At 35.6% G+C, this 25,806-nt stretch overlaps 1 protein-coding gene across 1 annotated transcript in view; it reads right to left on the bottom strand.

Moving 5' to 3' along the window:
• Positions 1-919: 919 nt before the first annotated feature.
• bark (C-type lectin domain-containing protein bark beetle) overlaps positions 920-25,806 on the bottom strand; it is a 185,706-nt gene continuing 160,819 nt past the window's right edge. The window contains exons 24-27 of the mRNA XM_081758239.1: positions 15,982-16,240; positions 10,771-10,972; positions 10,189-10,439; positions 920-8,025 (exon numbers count right to left, since the gene is read on the bottom strand). Coding sequence (XP_081614365.1) covers positions 7,210-8,025; positions 10,189-10,439; positions 10,771-10,972; positions 15,982-16,240 — 1,528 coding nt within the window. The 3' untranslated portion in view covers positions 920-7,209. The remainder of the gene's footprint in view (positions 8,026-10,188; positions 10,440-10,770; positions 10,973-15,981; positions 16,241-25,806) is intronic.

The following is a 25,806-nucleotide window of genomic DNA, read 5'->3' as shown; positions in this document are numbered from 1 at the left end:
TGCGGAAGGTCACAACGATAAAAATTAAAACTTTATTTGTACAAGTATCATACAAGCTTATAGCGCTAGAATGTGTACCAGTTCTTTTACCATGTAGCGATAAAATATTAATTTTTAGCGAAGTGACTTCCTTTAAGAGCTACGCCATTTGTATGTATGCAAGACTTAAAGAAAATTGAGTTTGTAGAAGTTAGTTTGAAAAATTGATTGCAAGATTTGACCAATTAGAGAAGGTAATGAAAATGACTATATTTGTGACTTAATAACTTTTGAACCACCCGGAGCTCCTCCGTGGCTAAGCGGTTAGCATACGCGCCTTTGGGGTGGAAGACCCGGGTTCGATTCCCGGCGGCAGCTCATGTGGTTTGGATTCCACGTTAATCAGTAGGTCCAAGTCTCATATAGCTCGCTGCTGAACGGGACGTTAAACTCAAAATCAACTCAACTCAACTCTTGAGCCACCCGACCGATCTCGATCAAATTTTCAACATAGATTAAGTTTGGGTCTAGGATTGTTTTTGTCATTTCACTTTGACAGTTCAACTTAGAGAAGGGAGAGGAGGATATATATATATATATATATATATATATATATATAAAATAAATAAAACTTGAACCACGAGACTGATCTCGATCAAATTTGCCATATAGATGAGGTTGAGGCCTGGGATGTTTTTTGTCATTTCACTTTGATGGTGCAACTTAGGGGATGGGAATGGGGGAGATATTTAGAAATTATCGCAAATGACCGATGTTAGTGTCGAATTCATAGTTTTCGGGGTCACTGAGACGAATAGTGACACTTCCGATGCCGTTTAAATCCAAATTAAGCCCTTTATGTCCAAAATGAAACATATTCTTCCCGTGCGAAGAACGGATATTCTGCTAGTGAGCGATAAACAAAAGAAAACAACATCTCCATAGGTGATATCTTTTACATTTCTATAAATATTAATTTACAAGGTTTTTTTTATGTTTTATATAAAAAAGAATCCACTATAAAAATTACACTGTTCCATTTCTTTTGTAAGGCAAATTTCATACAAATGTACACTCATGCACAAACAAATGTTATTTCAAAAAAAGTTATATGTAAATATCACAAAAAATCATTGGTCCACACATTACGTCTCAACATAATGAACACATTTGTAAACAAAGATAACGCACAACGCACACATACGAACATTATAATCTTTAGGCCAACATGATGTTTAAACGGCCTAAATATTATTTTGTGATCATACGAATGCCTAATTAGTCTGTGTAGGTCAGTAATTATTCATAATTACATATTTTAAAAGATATAATAGAATGCACTCAAATATGATTTCATCGATATTTTAATATTATGCAGAAACCACTCATTCACATTTATATACATGTAAAAAATACATGGATGATGTTCAACATAATTAGCTTTCATTAAAGATAATTGGGCTGGCAGTAGATGTATAAATATGCCCAACTTTTCAATTTAGAATATTGTTTCAAGGCACAAACAAACTTACATATTGTATTTTTTCTTATTTCCCATTCATTCATATCCTTTAAACGCTAATGGAAGACATATCACATTTAGACGTAGCTCTATCCATCACGACTCTGGAACTTACTACAAGAATAACCAACACTTGTCTGACCAGAGTATATACACTTATTTACTAAAACTAAATATAGTGTTTGGTTTCGACAACCTAACGTTATCTTCATCAGACACTAACTCTGATGAAGATAATGTTAAGTTCTCGAAACTGTAACACTGTATTTTAGTTTTAACAAATAAGTGTATATACTCTGGTCAGAAAAGTGTTGGTTATTCCTGACACTTAGAAACATCTTCACTTAGGTTGGATAGTTTGATATAAAAATATAAATATTATACGATTAATTGACTCCATACTATTTATAATACTTATGATTATTTTACCAAAATTATCCGTCCACTATAAGGCATTTTATTTTCTATCTCTTTAAGCATTTAGAACAAAATTGTAAAGATACACGTAATACAAGGCACTGATACATTACAGTAACAATTATGTATTTTAAAAAGAATAATTAATATACAATATACATTCTTTTGTTCGATTGATTCATTCATAAACATTAATGCATAACAATGTAAAAATCTATCCGTACTCAACTTAGATAAAGGTAAATGATATTGTGCTTTATAGTAGACTTCGTAAACTGAAATAAATTATTTTGGTTAAAAAATAAAGAGAAAATATAATTAAACGCGACATTGGACGTACATTTTTTCCGTTTGTGCAGTTATCAAACTTTGAATTATTTATATTTAAAAATTGTTTTGAAACTATATTGTTTTTAAGAATAATTTCAGAAAAAAAGAACGAACTTTATTCAACTTATAGTATATAATGATCATGAAAAATGTAGTATATATTTAAAAATGCAAACTTTCTAATTTATCTTACAACACATGGAGAATTTTATTTTTTAAAGAAAATGTAATTAATGTTATTTTAATGCTCTTCTTTCAGCCACAAAGAAATCATATTTTATAAAATCCAAAACTTGTCGAATATTTCAAACAAAATGAAAAAACAGAATTAATTAAGTTTTAAGATTGTAATACAATTTATTTGCTACGTTACGATCTATATTTGCTGTTCTAATTTCTTCATATAAACATATATTTCTTCTATTGCCATTATTATAATAACATATTTTTGCCAATTATCTATAATTCTAATAATCACATACAGAATTAATTTATACTGTATTTTAAGTACAGTAACGAACAAGCAAATATACAGGGTGATCCCGAAAGATGTGCACAAACTCCTAAAGGTGATTCGTGACATCAAAAGAAGACAAAAAGTCTTCTTGCATGTTGTCCAATTCCGCGTCGTGTAGGAGTGATAGGGGTGCCAACTTGAATCGAAAATCAAATCCTGACGATTGGAACGGAACAGAAAGATGTGCACATACTTCGGAAGGTGAATCGTGACATCAAAAGAACACGTGCGTAAGTTGTTGCATATCTCTGTACCATTCCAATTGCCAGGATTCGATTTTCGATTCCAAGTTGGCACCGCCGTCACTCGTGCATGACACGGAATTCGAAAACATGCAAGAGGACTTTTTGTCTTCTTTTGATGTCACGAATCACTTCCCAGAGTTTGTGCACATCTTTCAAGTTCACCCTGTATACTACGTTTTGCTAATGATATCTAAGGTTTGATGTTCTACTAGAAATTCTTATTAGTAGTTACAAATTCATTTACTATTTACATTAAAACATACTTAAGGAATTGAGTGAGCTACGGATAAAATTCTTGTGATACATATATATTTACACTAACAACAGTAAAAAGATATTAAGGTTTGATGGGCAAGAAATTTCAGAAGTACAAATGTATTCATAGTTATTGCACATGAAAAATTACACACTATTTTTTTAAAAAAACGCATTAAATAAATAGCAAATTCATTTTCACATATTGATTTGATGTAGAGAACATATGAAAATGAAAAGAAAAAATATTCATGCATAGAACATTCATATAACAGATGAAAAATATAGTAAGTATTTGAACAAGACGCAATTATGCTGTATATTTCGTTAGAATAACTCGGAAACATTTATCCACAATTATGATTTCCGTTCTTTTAAGTAGAAAAATATAGTTCTTTTTTTTTTTAATCTTGTAATACTTAAAGTAACTGTGTACAAAGTCATTAACATTTTACACTTATAATTAACTATGTTTTACAAACACTCTTTTTAGTGATGCACTTTTTGTTTGTTCTTTATATATATATAAAAAAAACAAATGCACTCGTTCTCCCTGAAAATATATCACAAATATTCACATCCACACAAAGCACGGAACATTTCCGATTTCTGTTTTCCACACATTCACGCTCTCTTTCTCAGGTTTTGGAATCTTGACTTCGGCACATTAATTTACTTAGTTCTCATATAATTATTATGACTATCAACCTGAATAAGATATAAAATAAACAACTGGTGCACAATTGGAAAATAGATACAGGGTTACATAAATATGTCACAATATTTTGAGAACAGATTCCTTACATCAAAATAAGAAAAAAAGTTCATATGGACCTGTGCTCCAAAGTGGATAGTTTCGGAGTTATAGGGTGCTGAAAACATGAAATAAGTGAGTTTTAGAAATGCATAGTTCCAATACTGTGAGACCTATCATAATCGGGTCAAGACATCACTGAGGAACTGGTACGTAAACTATCCAAATATCCATCTTTCAGAACCACCGGTACTTGTACAATCATTTTTAGAAAGGCTGTTTGGGAGTACTTGCACAATCATTTTTAGAAAGGCTGTTTGGGAGTGCTTGCACAATCATTTTTAGAAAGGATGTTTGGGAGTATTTGCACAATCATTTTTAGAAAAGATGTTTGGGAGTTCTTGCACAATCATTTTTAGAAAGGCTGTTTGGGAGTACTTGCACAATCATTTTTAGAAAGGCTGTTTGGGAGTACTTGAACAATCATTTTAGAAAGGCTGTTTGGGAGTACTTGAACAATCATTTTTAGAAAGGCTGTTTGGGAGTACTTGCACAATCATTTTTAGAAAGGCTGTTTGGGAGTGCTTGCACAATCATTTTTAGAAAGGCTGTTTGGGAGTACTTGAACAATCATTTTTAGAAAGGCTGTTTGGGAGTACTTGCACAATCATTTTTAGAAAGGCTGTTTGGGAGTGCTTGCACAATCATTTTTAGAAAGGATGTTTGGGAGTATTTGCACAATCATTTTTAGAAAAGATGTTTGGGAGTTCTTGCACAATCATTTTTAGAAAGGCTGTTTGGGAGTACTTGAATAATCATTTTTAGAAAGGCAGTTTGGGAGTACTTGATCACTCTCCACCTACCTCTCTAAAAATTGGTGTGCAAGTAACTGGAGCATTCTTAAACATGGATATTTGAATAGTTCACATACCAGTTTCTCAATGATGTCTTGACCCGACTACGGTAAGTTCCATAGTAATGGAGCTATAAACTTTTAAAGTTCCCTTGTTTCACGTTTTCGGCACCCTATAACTCCGAAACTATCCACTTTTGAGCAGAGGTCCATTTGAACTTTTTTTCTTATTTTGATGTGAGAAATCTGTTCCTAAAATATTCTGACACTTTTTGTAACACCCTGTATATATACATATATATTGTTCACAACAAAGAGAAATCATTACACTTGGACAAAAATTTTGCGGCATTATAATATATAATAATAGCACACGTGTCTTTTCATGCATAGATTTTTTTTAAGAAATATAGTAAATATACAACAGAATAGAATATGAGGAAGAAACTTAATAAAATTATGAATAATTCTCTATGCTGTTTATGTGCAATATTTACAACTAAAGATTGATAGATATTATACGAAGAGTTTTTTTTTAATTTTAATTTCTTGGTTTAAAAAAGTAAGTAATGAAATATAGATATTATAAAGACAAAGTTTGTACGATACAAAGTTAGAATATACAATTAATTGAAGACAGGTTTACTCAAGAATTATCGATAGATATAGTTTCTTTATCATAAAAAAGGTCTAAATAGAAAATATACATAATTTCATTGTGCACATAATCTTGTAATAGTTTCAAATATTTATTTTAGGGTTCAAATACCTCTATAGATCCTTGTGCTTGGTCCCTGGTACCAGTACATCAAGTAACTTGATCTTTTATTGAATTAAGTTTCACAATGATACACTTCTGATTGGTATAATGTTTTACAAAGTATATATCACAGGCAATAAGGTTTCTCTCGAGAACTGAAAAAAAAGCTGCTAATACCAACAATAACATTACAAGTACTAAAAAAACAAATACACTTATAGGTATGATTAGATACCTATAAAGGAATGTATGTCCTTACAGAAAATATGGTACAAGCTTTAACATCAAAAACGCACTAAATATACACATTTAAAACCAATCAATTCATTGTTGTAAAGTGTAAAATAGAAAATATAGTTAATTCACATATATTGTTACAAAGCTTAGCGCTTGTTATAACTCGAAATGAATCCTAACAATCAGGGCCGGCTCTAGGCAATTTACTGCCCCCTTTCTTAAAAAAAAAAATAATAATAAAATAAAATAAAATAAATAAATTTTATAAAAGCTACTAGTTTAAGTATGGTATTCCATCATGAACAACGAAGAGGAGGGAAAGGGCACTCGCGCTGACAAATGCCTAAATACTACAAATGCAGTTTTGTAGTCTTCATTTTTATTAAATACTAATCTGTTATGTTAGTGAAAGATAAAGCAAATACACCTGCAGAAGAAAGGTGGTAATCCTCTTTATAGAATTCAATATCGAGCTTCAATATTAATATATCAAGCATAATCATTTTCATTAGTTGCACTAGAATTCAATTCCAGTGCAACTAGTTCTTGATTTTCATTTCTTGATTTTCCTTCTACATATGTTTAAAAATTTTTTTAAAAAATCCCATCTTCAATGATAAGGAACTTAAAAGCAGTTCCAAAGCTAGAACGATTGGTATTTAGATAAGGAACTTGTTTGTGATAAAGACAAGGCTAGTTTCATATCAAAACTGTGATAACTAACTAAGTGGAACAGGTGTTCGTTACTGTTCGAGAATTGAATTCTTGTATTTGACAACAATTAAGCAAGTCATGCTAGGATTTATTTGACTATTTGCTTTAGCACATGTCCATGTGACCTTAAACTAATGCGACATGATTTATGAACGTGGTATTCAGATAGAAGGTCAGCTTGGTAAATGTAACTACCATCATTATGAAATTTGTTCCCAACAAGAAATATTTATTCTAAATAATATAGTTATGACAAATTTTGGCACCCCTCGAAATTTGCCGCCCCGTGCAAATGCACGTGTTGCATATGTGGTAGAGCCGGCCCTGCTAACAATTCCACTTTTTTATATTCAATAATTATAAAGTGTCATTACTTTATTTTCCGCTCTTGCAAATTGCATTTTTCTGGCTTTTATCACTCCATCCAGTGTTGGAAAGTTTAATTTAAAAATTTTCAGTGGTTCTTCTCTTTTCATTGTCTACACTGAATTCTTTGTGCACCACTTCTTATCTGGAACACTCGTATAGTCTCACCATTATTACTGACAAGTTTTGGTGCGTAAGTAAATGACATACTTACAACTAATCAGTCTTTTGTTTTGTTCATAGACAACAATAAAATAAGTTCACATTGCGGTTTCTAGTGGTTGACTTTTACTTCTACTAGACATAGGCACTTGTCTAGGCGTTTCATACGTAGGATCATAGTCAAAATTAGTTTCTAAAATAGCTTCACTTTTAGATCTGGACGGGTGTGGAACCGCTGTATCGAAATTAGTTTCTAATAACTGACTCTGAGGCCGTATAGCTTCGTCGTCAATGTTTGTTTCTAGTAATTTGCTAGAACTTGGCTTATAATAAAAGTCCTGCGGAGGTCTCGCAGGCACACTGGCCACAGAATGCACTGTTGGCGCGTACTCACTGGGGATATCACTTTCTCTTGTTATATCAAGATCCCGTTTCATCTCCAACGTGGAGTCTGTGTTTACGCTACAGTTCAAAGGATTGGATGATGTATTGAAATTACTTCCGGAGGAATCATTCTTAAAACTTACCGTGCTTCCATTACACGCTATTTCACCTCCACTAGCGCCACCACCGGCTGCCATATCACTGTTTGACGTCCACGTACTACGCAAAGGCTCACGGGAGGAAAATGTTGACGTATCACGGTAACCTTCGTTCTTGTAAGCCAAATTAAAAGGTGGGTTCACAACAGCATTCACTGCTTCGTTCTCAAATTTCGTATCCTTTGCGTATTTGTTACCGAAATCAGAGTATCCAAAGGGGTTGTGAGCATCAGGGTTGTGGGCTTCGTAGATGTCGTAGGATTGGTTATCTTCCATTGAAGAGTTAAACTGGGATTTGTCCATCGAATCGAGACTCCCGTTCATTTTCTTATATTCGCTCAGTTTAGACATGGCAGGACTCGACTTCTGGCTCTGCAAAGTAAAAATACATTGTAATCATATTACAATCATTCAATGAACATTTACACAGTGAATAACACTTAACAAGAATTTTAGGAAACCAAAAAAAAATGGATCAAAATATTGCGATCTTGGTAAATAATTAGTTTTTGGATCAAGGGCCATAAAATTTTTGAACGGCCTTTAAATAGATTTTTCGTATTTTCTACGGAATAAGCACATCATATTGAGTTAAATGATAGTTTGGTTTGGCTATACTGTATGTAGTTTTCCAGATATAAGACCTACAAGAACATTTTCGTGTGCCAATAGTTAGTTTTTGGATCAGGGGCCAAAAATTTTTGAACGTTCTCTAAATCGAGTTTTCATATTTTCTACGGAATAGGTACATCATACTGAGTTAAGTGATAGTTTGAGTTTGGCAGCAATACATGTAGTTCTCCAGATATAAGGCCTACAAGAAAATGCCTGATTGAAATATATTGGATCTTTTGATCCAAAAAGTAATTCTGATCTATTTACATTCACGTACAATGGTTCCTCATCGTTTCAAATGAATTAATACATTTCATGCAACTACTGATTATTTATTTATTTAATTATTTATTTTGTTTGTTTGTTTCTTAGTCTTTGAAGCAGAATTAATTCATCAACATTCGTTTCTCACAACGTTTTACCTTTTAAAATTTTCATTCTTAATCATGTTGCCAAGGGAATTTTTATGTTACCAAGGATATGTATCAAAGAAGACACTCATTATCTGACAACACAAATTTCAAGTCTAGATATATTTTCACAAGGTTCTAGATACAACATTTATATTTACTCATTGAGAACTTTTATAAATTAAAAAAAAAGTCGCTAATGTTACATCAGAAAATAACCCAAAGTTCTTATTTCCGCATCATCAGAAAATAATAATAGGAATAATCTTAAACTTCTTTATTAACATACTGAGTATATTTTCGATACCTGGGTAGTATGATATGATATGAAGTGTGAACGTGAAATAAAAGCAAGGATAGGAATGGCGAAAGAAGCCTTTAGGAGGAAGAAAATACCATTTAATGAAACCTTGAATCAATTGAGTTGAGAAACAGACTTATAAAATGCTTCATGTGGAGTACTGCATTGTATGGGTCGGAAACATGGGCATTACACAAAAAATTATGGTGGGTGTGGAGAAAATTGGAGAAAATTAGCTGGGTCGAACCGAAAATGAGTGAAATAGTGTTATAAATGATAGATGAGAAAAGAACAGTTTTAGATATTATTAAGAAAAAGAAGAGAAATTGGTTGGGACATTGGCTAAGAAGAAACTGTATCATGAGGGACGTGCTAGAGGTATGGTGGCACGAAAGAGAGGAAGGGGCGAAGGATACTACAATTAATGGACGATACGAAAACAAAAAAAAACAAAAAAAAAATCGTACATGAAGACGAAGAGGTTAGCGGAAGACCGTGGAACATGAATGTTTCTCAATTGCGGCAAGTGACCTACCAATAATGGCAGAATACCTATGATTATTATTATTAACATTGTATTCACAACAATATAACTACTGGTAAATTATATTCAAATATTGCGCATACACTAGCGAATATATAAAGAAAAGCGCCTAATGATTAAACAAAAACTACCATGTAAATCTTTTAAAATGTCTCATGAAGACAAGAGATTTAATATTACCTCTTTAGTATAACAGTGACACAACTCAAAAGCGACCCTTATTGACAAATAATATTGAAAATGGTCCTGAAGACTAGAAGAATTTTATTTAAAAACATCACAAGTTGTATTTGTAATAAACAAAATAATTTTAACATACAGTTATTAAAATTAGGTAATAATGTTATTTAAAAAATGGTTCAAACGATTCCAAAACAATATGATACGTAATCAAATGCAGTTGAGTTCGTTCCTGTTGTCGCTGCCTTAACTTAGATTTTGGGGGAAATGTTATTCTGGGGACACTGTAATTTCTATGGATGGCAACACTGAAAATTCTTCAGGTTCATATTGTCTGTTGTAAAATACCATTATCTATGATTGTGGTAAGTTGCATTTCATTATCTCCTTTCACTTTGGAATACACAAGCAAAAGAAAAATGGTAAATTTTGTATTATTTTTAGTAAGGCAGGCTCTTAACTTTTTATAACAATAAACTACTTACCGAAGGCCCTTTTCGACGATAACCCAGTTCGTTAAATCCTCCATGAGATGACGAAATGGAACGCACCGAATGTAAAGAAGCTCGGATGGAATTTCTGCGTTCCAGACGTTCTGCATGTCGATGGCGTGATTTTGAGAACCAGAATCCTGCAATTAGTGCCACTAAAATTAGGGCAGCTCCAACACAACCGAGCACTGCCACAGTCACAATATCTTGAGTCCAGCCCAACGGGTCGATGAATACTTTAGGATCTGTAAGAAAAGGAAGCAATCCACCATTACATATGAATAACAAACTTATCAATACCTGAAACAGATTAAGAACAGACTTTCATTAGCAATCTGCAGAAAACAGAATTACTGGCTGTAATAAATTACTGCAGCATCAAAAAAAGTAGCACGAGAGAGACATCTATGGTTGCAGTGACAAAACTTGGCCCTTATAGATTGGTAATGATGAAATTTTGGACTATTTAATCTAAGAGGACCACAAGGTCATATCTCGAGGACCACAGTTTGAGAAACACTATGTTAGAATGAATAAATAAATAAATAAATAAATAAGCAAACGTAAATGACTTACCTATTTCACACAAAAAGGGGTTCAATCGTTCGCAGTCGTCTATATCAACTGTTTTGTAGGCGAAAACTGTGCAGTGTTTTATCATGTCTATATGCTGTACCCATACTTTATCATAATACTCGAATCTATCCTGCTGTCTTTTAATATAATTATACACAGCGTGGTAATTGTTCATTACATAAGGCATTGAAGCATTGTCAGACTGTAAGAAAAATAAAGAGAAAATACATACAGTTTATGTACACACATCACATTGTAACATTTACAAGTAGAAAATTAGAATAAAAAATTTGCTTAACGTCAAATTTTACTATTTTGGGTATTTTTTTAAAACAATTTAATCATTTTTACAAGTATTAAATGACTAGTTAATTTATTAAAATAATTACTTTCTACAATAAATCTTCTGATGATGTCTGTAGACAGACGAAAACATTCTAAGATTTATGACACGAAGTTGTTCCGTTATTAAGGACCATTAAGTGATTTCTTAATACCATCAGTGTTCATCTTCTGTTTAGAATAGGCTTTAATAAATATTCAAAACTTTACTCACTACAGATATCAGTACCAGAAATGTTTTCACGCTCACTAATCTCAATAAGACTCAATGCTAGTTCAGACTCTCACTCTCGACCTTAGGCTCACTACCCTTAAAGGGGCTCACGCTCACAAATCTCAATGCTCACGCTAGCACAGACTCTTACTCTCTCGGGTTTAGCCTCATTATCCTCAAAGAAGCTGACACTCACTAATCTCAATGAGGCCTACGCTAGTTCAGACTCTCACTCTCTCGGACTTAGGATCATTACCCTCAAAAGGACTCACGCTCACTAATCTCAATGCTCACGCTAGCACAGACTTACTCTCTCGGGTTTAGGCTCATTATGCTCAAAGGGACTCACGCCCATTAATTACAATGACACTCACGCTAGTTCAGACACTCACTCTCTCGGACTTAGGATCATTACCCTCAAAGGGAGCGGGACTCACGTTTATTAGCTTATTAATCTCGTTAAGGCTCACCCTAGTTCAGACTCTCACTCTCTAGGACTTAGGATCATTACCCTCAAAGGGAGCGGGGCTCACGTTTATTAGCTTATTAATCTCATTGAGGCTCACCCTAGTTCAGACTTTCACTCTCTCAGACTTAGGATCATTACCCTCAAAAGGACTCACGCTCACTAATCTCAATGCTCACGCTAGCACAGACTTACTCTCTCGGGTTTAGGCTCATTATGCTCAAAGGGACTCACGCCCATTAATTACAATGACACTCACGCTAGTTCAGACACTCACTCTCTCGAACTTAGGATCATTACCCTCAAAGGGAGCGGGACTCACGTTTATTAGCTTATTAATCTCGTTAAGGCTCACCCTAGTTCAGACTCTCACTCTCTAGGACTTAGGATCATTACCCTCAAAGGGAGCGGGGCTCACGTTTATTAGCTTATTAATCTCATTGAGGCTCACCCTAGTTCAGACTTTCACTCTCTCAGACTTAGGATCATTACCCTCAAAAGGACTCACGCTCACTAATCTCAATGCTCACGCTAGCACAGACTTACTCTCTCGGGTTTAGGCTCATTATGCTCAAAGGGACTCACGCCCATTAATTACAATGACACTCACGCTAGTTCAGACACTCACTCTCTCGGACTTAGGATCATTACCCTCAAAGGGAGCGGGACTCACGTTTATTAGCTTATTAATCTCGTTAAGGCTCACCCTAGTTCAGACTCTCACTCTCTAGGACTTAGGATCATTACCCTCAAAGGGAGCGGGGCTCACGTTTATTAGCTTATTAATCTCATTGAGGCTCACCCTAGTTTCAGACTCTCACTCTCTCAGACTTAGGATCATTACCCTCAAAAGGACTCACGCTCACTAATCTCAATGCTCACGCTAGCACAGACTTACTCTCTCGGGTTTAGGCTCATTATGCTCAAAGGGACTCACGCCCATTAATTACAATGACACTCACGCTAGTTCAGACACTCACTCTCTCGGACTTAGGATCATTACCCTCAAAGGGAGCGGGGCTCACGTTTATTAGCTTATTAATCTCGTTAAGGCTCACCCTAGTTCAGACTCTCACTCTCTAGGACTTAGGATCATTACGCTCAAAGGGAGCGGGGCTCACGTTTATTAGCTTATTAATCTCATTGAGGCTCACCCTAGTTCAGACTTTCACTCTCTCAGACTTAGGATCATTACCCTCAAAAGGACTCACGCTCACTAATCTCAATGCTCACGCTAGCACAGACTTACTCTCTCGGGTTTAGGCTCATTATGCTCAAAGGGACTCACGCCCATTAATTACAATGACACTCACGCTAGTTCAGACACTCACTCTCTAGGACTTAGGATCATTACCCTCTAAGGGAGCGGGGCTTACGTTTATTAGCTTATTAATCTCATTGAGGCTCACCCTAGTTTCAGACTCTCACTCTCTCAGACTTAGGATCATTACCCTCAAAAGGACTCACGCTCACTAATCTCAATGCTCACGCTAGCACAGACTTACTCTCTCGGGTTTAGGCTCATTATGCTCAAAGGGACTCACGCCCATTAATTACAATGACACTCACGCTAGTTCAGACACTCACTCTCTCGGACTTAGGATCATTACCCTCAAAGGGAGCGGGGCTCACGTTTATTAGCTTATTAATCTCGTTAAGGCTCACCCTAGTTCAGACTCTCACTCTCTAGGACTTAGGATCATTACGCTCAAAGGGAGCGGGGCTCACGTTTATTAGCTTATTAATCTCATTGAGGCTCACCCTAGTTCAGACTTTCACTCTCTCAGACTTAGGATCATTACCCTCAAAAGGACTCACGCTCACTAATCTCAATGCTCACGCTAGCACAGACTTACTCTCTCGGGTTTAGGCTCATTATGCTCAAAGGGACTCACGCCCATTAATTACAATGACACTCACGCTAGTTCAGACACTCACTCTCTAGGACTTAGGATCATTACCCTCTAAGGGAGCGGGGCTCACGTTTATTAGCTTATTAATCTCATTGAGGCTCACCCTAGTTTCAGACTCTCACTCTCTCAGACTTAGGATCATTACCCTCAAAAGGACTCACGCTCACTAATCTCAATGCTCACGCTAGCACAGACTTACTCTCTCGGGTTTAGGCTCATTATGCTCAAAGGGACTCACGCCCATTAATTACAATGACACTCACGCTAGTTCAGACACTCACTCTCTAGGACTTAGGATCATTACCCTCTAAGGGAGCGGGGCTCACGTTTATTAGCTTATTAATCTCATTGAGGCTCACCCTAGTTTCAGACTCTCACTCTCTCAGACTTAGGATCATTACCCTCAAAAGGACTCACGCTCACTAATCTCAATGCTCACGCTAGCACAGACTTACTCTCTCGGGTTTAGGCTCATTATGCTCAAAGGGACTCACGCCCATTAATTACAATGACACTCACGCTAGTTCAGACACTCACTCTCTCGGACTTAGGATCATTACCCTCAAAGGGAGCGGGGCTCACGTTTATTAGCTTATTAATCTCGTTAAGGCTCACCCTAGTTCAGACTCTCACTCTCTAGGACTTAGGATCATTACGCTCAAAGGGAGCGGGGCTCACGTTTATTAGCTTATTAATCTCATTGAGGCTCACCCTAGTTCAGACTTTCACTCTCTCAGACTTAGGATCATTACCCTCAAAAGGACTCACGCTCACTAATCTCAATGCTCACGCTAGCACAGACTTACTCTCTCGGGTTTAGGCTCATTATCCTCAAAGGGACTCACGCCCATTAATTACAATGACGCTCACGCTAGTTCAGACACTCACTCTCTCGGACTTAGGATCATTACCCTCAAAGGGAGCGGGGCTCACGTTTATTAGCTTATTAATCTCGTTAAGGCTCACCCTAGTTCAGACTCTCACTCTCGCGGGCTTAGGCCCATTACCCTCAAAGAAGCTGACGCTCACTAATCTCAATGAGGTCTACGCTAGTTCAGACTCTCTCTCTCGACCTTAGGCTCACTACCCTCAAAGGGGCTCACGCTCACAAATTTCAATGCTCACGCTAGCACAGACTCTTACTCTCTCGGGTTTAGCCTCATTACCCTCAAAGAAACTGACACTCGCTAATCTCAATGAGGCCTACGCTAGTTCAGACTCTCACTCTCTCGGGTTTAGACTCACTATCCTCAAAGGAGCTCATACTCACGAATCTCAGTGAAGCTCACGCTAGTAGAGATGCTCACTCTCTCGGGATTAGGCTGACTATCCTCAAAGGGGCTCACGCTCACGAATCTCAATGAGGCTCAGGCTAGTTCAGACTCACACTCTTTCGGGCTTAGGGTCACTATTCTCAAAGGGGCTCACGCTCACTAATGTAAATAAAGCTCACGCTACCTCAAAGGGGCTCACGCTCACTAATCTAAATGAGAATCAGGCTAGTTCAGAATCATACTCTTTCGGGCTTAGGCTCAAAGGGGCTCACACTCATTTGAACTCGGACTTTGACTCGCTATTCAATTATAGAACTCGTGTTCATACGGGCTTTGCTGATTTATTGAACCCGAAAACCAGGCTCACGGGTTTGGATATTTATCTGAATACAAGGAGCGTGAGTTTGAAATTGACATGTACCCATAGGCGGCGCCACAGTGGGTGCAACTACACCCACATTAACTTCGAGTGCATGTACTGACTCAAACCATACACAGAGCAGTTTACTTACCGAAGGAATAGGATACACACTACGAAACAAAAGTAAACCTACCTTCGTACCTAAGGATTTCGTCTGTTTACTGGATAATTTCAATCCTCTCGGCTATCTTGATCACCATCAGAAGAAACTTTATTCTGTGCATAAGAAAAGTGGACCTATCTTTGTATCTAATGATTTCGTCTGTTTACTGCTGGAAACATATTTACTCCCGCAGTCAGTACTGATGGTGATCAAGACCGCCGATGAAATCATGGGATTTACTTTTCTTATATACAGAAAGAGATTTCTTCTGTTGCATTTTTCGTCTTGTTATTTCGGAAATGTTATCATTTCTTAGTTTTTGATATATGGTTCATGCGCGGCAGGTTCCTCTTATGAAGATGTCGAAAGCAATCAGTATTAGTAAACTTATTTTTTTAATTAAAAATACCGATTCATCTTCCAAATTTGGTTTAAAAGAAACTGTTATAACAAAATAGAACTTAATAATCTCACTTACTCGGCAAAAGTTCCTTGCTTCTTCAAACTTCATGGGGGCACCAATATAAATATAGCAAGTGCTTCCCACTAAAGTCCATCCTGGAGGACATTTTCCACTTAAGATGCTCTGATTATTCATGTAGAACGGCTGGAATTCTACTTGTAATAAATGCTCCTCATCGCTGCGGTCTTTGATTCTTCCACTAACAGCTGATGTTACATTGTAACCCCACCAATTGTGTTTCGCATCGATCGGTGTTTTCCACACGTCTAGACTACTGTAATGAGGAATAAGAACACCAATATAAGACACTGAAATTTTAAACATTTAAATACGTATTTTAGAAAAACGTAATTGGAATTAGAAATTTTCTATGAAAGTATAATTTCATACTTTTGATAAAATTAATTTTAAAAAATACATTTTGCTTTTCGTTAAAACGGAAGAGATTAGAAGCTAACCATAACTTACTATAGCGTTTACGTTACATAGATTAGAAAGGGTACAGGATTAGAAAGTTAACTATACGCAAAATAGATATATGATGCGCGTTCGGAAAGTAACCTCCGATTGGTCACTGTGCGTGAAGTAGTGAGGCAACGCTATCAACTTTGACCAGACGTGCGCGGTAGATCAGTCTGCATCCAGCCGTGGTAGAGTGAAGGTTGTCTGATCACTAGTTCCACTTTTCTAACGTCTCAAAATATGAGTTGCAATAGAAAACCCCGCCAAGTGCGAGGTGTGAGCTGTTATACGTTTTCTTAGGCAAAACAATATTCGTCAGCAGCTATTCATCCGGAACTTTGTGCCGTGCATGGACCAAGTGTGATGAATGAATGAGTTGTTCGTGAATGGGTTCGTTCATTTAAAAGTGAAGCAACAAATATTCATGACGATGAGAGGAGTCGCAGGCCATCAGTGGTCACTGATCAACTCGTTCGGAAAATTTATGTAAAAGTTCGTGAAAATCGACGTTTCACAACCTCGGAACTTTCCGATGAATTTTCACAAATTTCCAGGACTGTGTTATATGACCGGAGCTGAACGATGCGGTCACAAGCTGACTCAAGACACAGGCGGGATATTTTTATGCTGATGGAATTTCTAAGCTAGTGCAGAGATGTGAGAAGTGCTTGAATATTTATGGAAACTTTGTTGAAAAATAGAGCAAAGAAATAGTATTCAGATGTATATAATAAATTATTCTTATTTACTTTGATGTGTCATTTTTAACCAATCGGAGGTTACTTTTCGAACAGCTCTCGTAGATTAAAATTGTTAAATGACGAATTTTTTTGTTAAAAAATGTCAATTTCAGAAGGTTTGTGATCATCTTTAACAGAATCGCTGCTAATGATATGTGCTAGTGTTAATTTAGGACAATATTCTGTATTTTACATAACTATATACAACATAAAATTTTCTTCGTATGAGCATTAATTATTTCCATATTAGAAACTTTTTTTATATATAATTTTAATTCTTTTGTTATTATATACAGTGGACAAATAAAGGAACAAATTTAAACATTTTCTGGGTTCTTATTAATTTTACAAACATTTGTCTTTTAAGAATGTGACATAAATAAGAATAACAAACAGACAGATCCTATAATGCATATTTTAAATTAATTAATAATTCGTACTTATACATTATATCCCACGAGAATTGAATTTCAAGTTGAAACAAGCAAGCACAAAGAAACAAATAAAACCAGTTGAGAATGCTTCAAGAGCATTGCCAAAACGAACTTAAAAAGAATTATTTTTTCTTATTAACTTCTAGAGGTTAAACACCAATTGTTCTATATACTTTATTATTATACTCATTAAACAATTCTTGTAATATATCTATCCATTTATAATTTCCTTGAGTACTAAATTTTTTCCACATGTTTTGTTTGAGTTCTGTCAAAACGTTCTACGATATGTTGTCTTCCAAGACACATGCTCAAAATTGAAAAAAAAAAAAAAAATGCAAAATATCATCTATCTATGACTAACGGGTCCCGATATATGGCTCCTTAAATCTCCTGAAATCTGAACTTTTTGGGTCAATATCTGGGGAACGGTGGCCAGTTGGCCAGTGGCCACCGGTTACTATTTGGTACCAAAATGTTCACCATCCCCTTAGGTATTGATCAACACCAATATGATCTCTCTATGACTTACATTTCCCGAGATATGGCTCCTTAAATATCTCGAAAGCCGAACTTTTTTGGCCAATATCTTGGGAACGGTAAGAGTGACGCGAAAAATTCCATCAATTCTTTCAGATAGTTTTTGATTCTCCATCGAATGGAGAGCTCAAAATTGGAAAATTCGCAGATAACAGACACACACACACAGAGAGAGAGAGAGAGAGAGAGAGAGAATTCAGTAACGAACTTTTTAAGTCCGTTGAAAAGAAAAAAAGAAAGCAACTCTTCATTAACATATCATAAAACAAATGAAATCTTTATTTAACGTCCCACACAATTATCTATAAGCTAAAGGAAGCGGATAATTAATGAAGAATTAGTTTAATAAAAATGCTGGAGAAAACAGGAGTACTTCAGAAAACCCAGAAACACAACGTTATTCCCACAAACTCATGTACCTGGGAATCATTGTCAATATATATCATCAATCAGCAATCACAATAACTCTACAAAAGAATGAAAATGTGTTTACAAACATACATTGGTAATTTTAATCAATTTTTCCGCACAGTTAGTCCACCTTTCTTTCAATTATGGAATTAGCAAAATGCCAGATGCTTTTTCGTTTGTGAAAGTTTCTAATATTTACACTTAACGAAGGTAAGATTCTTTCCTATATCTCTCCCTGATTAACGAACAAAACTAAGCTACTTCGGCTACATAATCAGGCCCTTCCTTCCCTTAGAATTACAGGAATCGTGGGTACAATAGTTTCGCCGCTGTCTGTACACACATACGTACAAAGGCATACAAAGAACATACAAGGTGACCACAAAGTCCTGTTGCTCTTTAGGTCTGCACATATCGACCTACCTCCGTGCAAGAATTATCGGACGCAGGCATGGATCGGAGAGTGGAGGCATGTACAGCACTCCTTCAGACGTTCGACACAATATCAAAACGCCCTCACCGTAACGCGAATATCTTTACAAAAATCCTTCCTAGGCGTTGGATTGGTCGTGGCACTCTGGATTTGCCTGCACCACGAAACCCAGACCTTACCACCTGTGTTAATGTGCTATAGGGGTTCATAAAGGGCATCGATGCACAAAATCGTCACGATACCACTGTCGAACTGACAGAAGCTGTGAAGCGAGCTTTCACTCAAGTTACACCTGCAATGATCCTCAAAATGTCGGACAGAACCTGGCGGCATATTATCCTTTGTCATGAGAATGACGATCGAAAGACTGATCCTTTGGACACTTAATGTTTCATATCAATAAAACTTCTCGAAAACATTAGTGTTCATGTTATTCAGTTCTTTCCGTGTAATTATTTACGTACGTTTAGTGGTTTATGTTACTTTCAGGAGCAACAGGACTTTGTGGCCACCGTGTACAGTTCACAAAATCCAACACATTCGTATCTCGTAATTCAACTAAAATAAGCAACATTTCTAAGTACAGTAGTCAAAAAACTAAAAAAAAAAATAATAATTTCCTTGTATTTCATAAAAGATACTGTTAAAGGTTTTTTTAATATACTAACACATTAGCATAAGCTAAACATTCAAATAATACAGAGAACATATAACACACAAAGCAAAACACAGTAAGCTTCTGTTAGCTGTGCAGACGTATTGTTGTAAGTCACAGTTTGAAGCCACACAACAGCCATATAATGAAACTTACCTATTAAATCCTGCCCTGTTTGGTTTAAACACATCCGCACAGCCAGAATAAAAGAGAAATACATGTAAAATTTGTATTTTATTTATTTGATATTAACATTTTTCATTCAATTATTTTACTTAATTTACCACGATAATCAAAAGATAAATAAAGACTTTTATGCTGCTGAAACATAAAATATCCGGAAACTTGATTTAACAATATGGTATTGTTGACTGAGTGATTGATTCTTAATTCTGTTTGGAAACAATAGGTACACCAAACATTAACCCCTTGCATTCCAGGTGTCATTTTCCTATGTGCGTGCTGTAATACCGGTTTCACTAACGGACTGTCTAGGCCGTTATGTAGGGCATAGCTATTGTGCGCGCATGAGGAAAGCATTCACCTTACTAATAAAAACAATTGTTTGCATTACGGAAGATTTGGACTGAAAAGGGGAAATTATGATGTTCTGAAGGGATTTTATGCTGCTTCAGGTTAGCAACACTGACCGGACATCAAAGACAAAGGCTTTCCTTTTCCGATCTCGAAATAGGTCTCGAAGTTGTTAATTGTTTATCGTCAAAACTGTTATACCTCATATCACAATATTGCGAGGTGATTATACCATTTTTAACCACCCTTCATGTTTTTTTTATCCTTTTTGAAGTCTACCACAGGCTGATGAAGGAAGTAGCATCTTCCGAAAGCGCTACCTGTTGCATGTAGAAGAATAGTCTGCTACTTTGTGTGTGTCTGTGTGTGTGTGTGTGTGAGTAATAGCCTTTCCACTTTTTCTCATTGTTATACCGCATCTTTCACTTCTCTGTAGATGGGTTCAGTGGCGGCGGTTGGACGTTAAAAGTGGGGGGGCAAGACATGATTTTAACAATTGTATATCAATGTTAGATTTCCTGATTGTTTCTAACACTGTTTGATGAAAGGTTGTATAACTAATAGGATATTATCCTTTTTCACTTAAAATGCCGTATATCGTATTTCTATTTTATAAAGTAAATTCGTAAGAGCAATACAGGTAGGTACTAGCCCTTTATACTCTTAAACAACGAAGGTGTAAGAAGAGATTTGAGTTCTTGTTCATGAACATCTTAAAATTATGTCTGGAAAATTGTGTGATCAGATTATTTAATAAATTTGCAAAACAAATAAATAGAAGGGATAATATTAATCATAGTAATGAATAATGACGCTTGTTTTGCAGAAGTTATATTGAAACTGGGAATTAATGAACAACTTATACTTTCAATTCCACACATGCCATTAAATGAATGTTTTTACTCTTAGAAAATGAAATACAGTAAGTACTGCAAGCATATGCTATGACATTTAAGGAAATATGCAATTGCAATATTAATTGCTTTGAATTGCAACTAAAACGCAATTCCTGTAGCTTTCTTAACTCCACGGGAAGACAAATACCCAATACGTACTCACGCAACGGCAAATATCATAGGGCACCATTTGTTCTATGAAACAGTAATACATACAAAACCTTTACCAGGGTGTCCACATTCTGGAAAATAAGTGAAAGTCAAAGAAAGGTCAGGTAAGTAAAAATGTATCAGGTGAAGTCAGGGAAATGGCAGATTGGTCAGGAAAAGTCAGGGAATAATCGATTTTGGTCCATTGTTCAATTACTGAATTTATGAAATAGGGTTGATTTCTTTACTGTTACTGGATGCTAAATGTAATGTTCTCAATGATGATATTGAGGGAGGCAGTGTTTTCTGATATAGATGTTGAAACTAATTTTCTGCGAAAAACACATATCTAACTGCATCCTGGCATATTTGCTCGAAAGAGTAGACGCTGTTTTAGAAGAATTACATGGTGCAAAGAGGATATCTGGACAAGTTTCTAAGAACGCGAAGAAATAGTATCTCCAGCTCACAGTGAAAGCTCAGACTGAAAAATTTAAAGAACACTCGAATGAATTCATAGCCAATAACAGAGATGGTATTGGACTTGATGAGTTTTTTACTTAGTCTTAGGAAATGGGAAGAACTTCGTAGACTTATGGTCAGTTATGAAATTGTGTTTCATCTTCTTTCACGGAAACGCATTTTTTGAAAGTGGTTTCACAATAACTAAAATTCTCATTGTTGACAACTTACAAGAAGAATCTCTGGTGGCTCAACGGATCATATATGATTCTGTGATGAGAATAGGTGGATCATCAGGATTAATAATTACAAGAGGTATGATAAATTCAGTGAGAAGTTCAATGAAACAATATCAGGTGTATTTGGAAAAGAAAAGAGAAATAAATGCTGGAGACGAGAAGAGGAGAGAGAAACGGAAGATTCAGCAACAACTAAAGGAGCTGGAAGAAGAAGAAAAGAAAATTAAACTGCGGAGACAACAAGAAGGATATTCAGATCAATGAGAAGAAAACTATGCGAGAAAGGATGAAATCACATTTCTAAATGGGTTGCATTTAACAACTGCACCAACAAAAGTATGTGTTACATAATGTGTGTGTTAGTTATTTCTTTTATTTTTTTTTAATAATCAGTAAAATCATGTATGAACTGTTTATTACTATAGGCAATATTATAATGCTGTGTAATTGGTATTATAATGTGTATTTTTTATATATATTTTAAATACTCTGTATACTGCACACTTTCGTTTTAACTTTACATTTCGTGTAATATGTAGGCCTAATTAATATCGGTCTAATGCATATGTTTGTAAATTTACATTCCTTTGGAAAGAAAATTGAAAAAAGGAAAGAAACAGAAGCGGAAGAGAACAAGGCCAATTATGGGGAGGGTGGAGGCTGGAGTTCATTTCTTTTTTCTATATTTTTAAGTTATTCAGAGGTCAGGTAAATCCGGAACTTTCGTCATGGAAAGTCAGGGAGAAGTCAGAGATCTTTTCTCCAAATTGTGTGGACACCCTGTATACATTTCCAAATGAAATTATATAGGTTAGGGCGTCACTTCAAAAAAGTGGGGGGGCAACTGCCCCCTCTTGCCCCTCCTAATCGCCGCCCATGGATGGGTTATTACAATTCATAGTTTATCATATTTTAGGTTCTGGTGTTGATTGAGACTCCCACAGTAAAGAATACTATATCAGAAAGTCAACTAGCAGCCTATAATTCCTTGTAATAGTTACCGGATGATGGGCAAGTCTTTACTTTAGGCAAGGCAGTGACAGGAACCGATTCATCTGGACCGGTTCCCACAGTTACAGTTACAGTTCCTAAGAACGAAAAACAGAAAACGACGTGCCCTGTGGGGCTCTAACCCGCCTTCACTCGCTAACCGCTTGCTTGGCAATACTATGCGAATCAGGGAGAGCAACGACATTAATGAGAAAATATTCATGTAAATAAGAAACAGCAAGGAACCAGTGACAACCTGTGAATAATACTAACAGTGACAGGATATCACTGCCTTGCCCAAAGTAAAGAAATATTGAATTATTTATACATGTTATTTAACAAAGCAAAGTGTTCATTACATATATAGGGTTAAGTTTAGAGTTGCCCCTCCGTTTTTTATAAAAATTAGGAAAATTTACAGAAGAAATGAGGTAAGAAATTATGATTTGGAGTTCGTATGTGATGTTTAGATGTGTAAATTTGGTAGTGAAGTTATGTTTAATACGAAGAAAGATGTGTGGAAGTTGGTACTATTTGCAAGACGCGGAAGATTTCATGACTCAGCAGCATGCCCATTTTATGTCGAGAACAGAACCCAACTAACCCCTGCGGGGCTTCTAACCCGTTCCTCCTACTACTACTACCCCTACTCCTACTGCTACTACTACACCTACTACTACTTATACTATGGATCTGTATAATAAAACTGCACGTTTTAATGTTTCTACTGTTTTTTTGTAAGTTTGAAACTGGAGGGGCAACTCTAAACTTAAGCCCATATATATATAGTTTAGTTAATAATCAATTCAATTCTTATATCAGCCACTTTCTAACTTTACACATTATAAATAACATCCATTTATCACATATCATTATATTTATTTTCAATATTCATTTTCATATTATTATCATATTTATCACATTATTTTCTTTTGATGGCTGATTTAGTAAGAAGACACTAAGATCTTCTCACCAATATATACATGTATGAATCATCATCCAGTTAATTATCCCTTTACTCTGCGTTATGACAACTAATCATTTTACTATTCGGTAGATTTTAATTTTACTCACAATATTATATATGAACTACAGTTGGTATAGCTTTGATGTTTGATCCGAGATACACATATTTTAACGACATATTTTACTATAATACATATTAACTCACTCACAAAATGTTTCTTCTATTCTATTCTATTCTATTCATCTCTTTCGCGCGAGATTTTATAATTAAAAAGGCACAGCACTAAGGCCAAGTTGACTGCTTCACTAGAATTGTTTTAAATCTTTTTGTTGTGATTATAATTGTAGAAGATGGCCCGTTCCAAAATGGACGAATTGGCCTGTTTCAAATAATTCTGTTTCCACACTAGTTTGTGAATTAAAGAGGAAGGCAGAAGCGTAGAACATACAAAAATTATGTAAAACACTATCAAAATTGTAATACACTAAATTATGTCCAAAATTGAAATTGTTGTGAAAAATTAAATTGAAATAATTGCAGAGCATGACGCCCCATTGTGTAGAACATTATACGCCATCTTGCCAACCTCAAATGTTTCTTCACTATAAATTTTTATATCAGTTTGTTTATCCAAAAACGATTCGAAAAAATTTAATTTCTTTTAGATTTGGAATGTTTTAAATCATCTGGTACGGACCAGTATCCCTTAAAACATTCTCAGGAACAGTTTGTAATGCGTCGCTCAGCTATACAATAGCGGCGCATTACAAAACAAACATATGTGTGTTGTAATTGAATGCTCCCTTAGGCCCTGCCATCTACTGAGACAACACTTTCTTTTCTTGAGTTTTCTGTCAGTAAGGTGCTGCCACCTAAGGAGAAATAGAAGAACTAAGTCTTGTCTTCCATCCACTAACAAATTTCAGCATCTCCATGATTAATACGGCCCTTAAAATGGGATATATTTTCATGGCATCTACGTGGTTGTCACTGGCACGCAAGGGGTTAATTAATTTACGAATTACTTTTTTTTTTTAAGGAAAGTTAGATTAATCCTTATTAAATACGAAGAAAGAAACCGTTGCGCTAAGTCAATATAAGCAGTACTTAACTAATGTTTGATTTATTTATACAATGTTGGCAGTTTACATAAATATATATATTATTATAAATAAATATTCCTAGTATCTCTTCACAGGTCTTCAATTTTTTTCACAATAAAACCAATAAACACAACTAAACAGACCCGCAACCAGAGTGGGGTTAGGGGGCCAGGCCCCCCTAAACTTTTCGTGACCCCTCCAGACCTCAATACAAAATGCACAATTTAGATATTTGTAAGAGAATTTTTAATGACTTTGCCCCCCTAACATATTCATGGCCCCCACCAAACTTCTGTGGCTGGTTTCGGACCTGCAACTAAACCATTTTTTTTTTAATTAAGCAGTTTTCAGTAAAATAATTTCTGCTGTGCACTAGATCCTATATATACAATTTTTAAAAGAATTTTCAAAACTCCCTATGTTTGTTTCAGAAATGAAATGAAATGAAATCTTTCAGTTTAACGTCCCACGAATATGTCCTTTAGGCTAATGGACACGGAAGATTAAAGCAAGTGAACGATAATGGAAGAATTGGTGGAATGAGGCTGTGGGAGGAAACGAGAGTACCCTGAGAAAACCCACAGACACGATCAGTGGCGTATTTAGGGGGCTTCCGGGTTTAAGCCCCCCCGAAATCTTACTTACTATAGTAAAGTATATGAAATATCTTGCATAATTTTCACATTTTCAGGCAACCCCTCGAAAGTTAGCAAAGCTCCCCCGAAACAAAATCGTAAATACGCCACTGGACACGATGCTGTTTAGAATTAGCCTCATTGCACGCATTCAATGTGTTCGGCTGTCTCTGTTTGACATTCATGACT

This window comes from Thermobia domestica, chromosome 5 (genome assembly GCF_964235325.1).
Source record: "Thermobia domestica chromosome 5, izTheDome1.hap1.1, whole genome shotgun sequence".
NCBI lineage: Eukaryota > Metazoa > Arthropoda > Insecta > Zygentoma > Lepismatidae > Thermobia > Thermobia domestica.
Note: the sequence above shows the minus strand (reverse complement) of the source record. Positions and strands in the feature narration are given on the sequence as shown.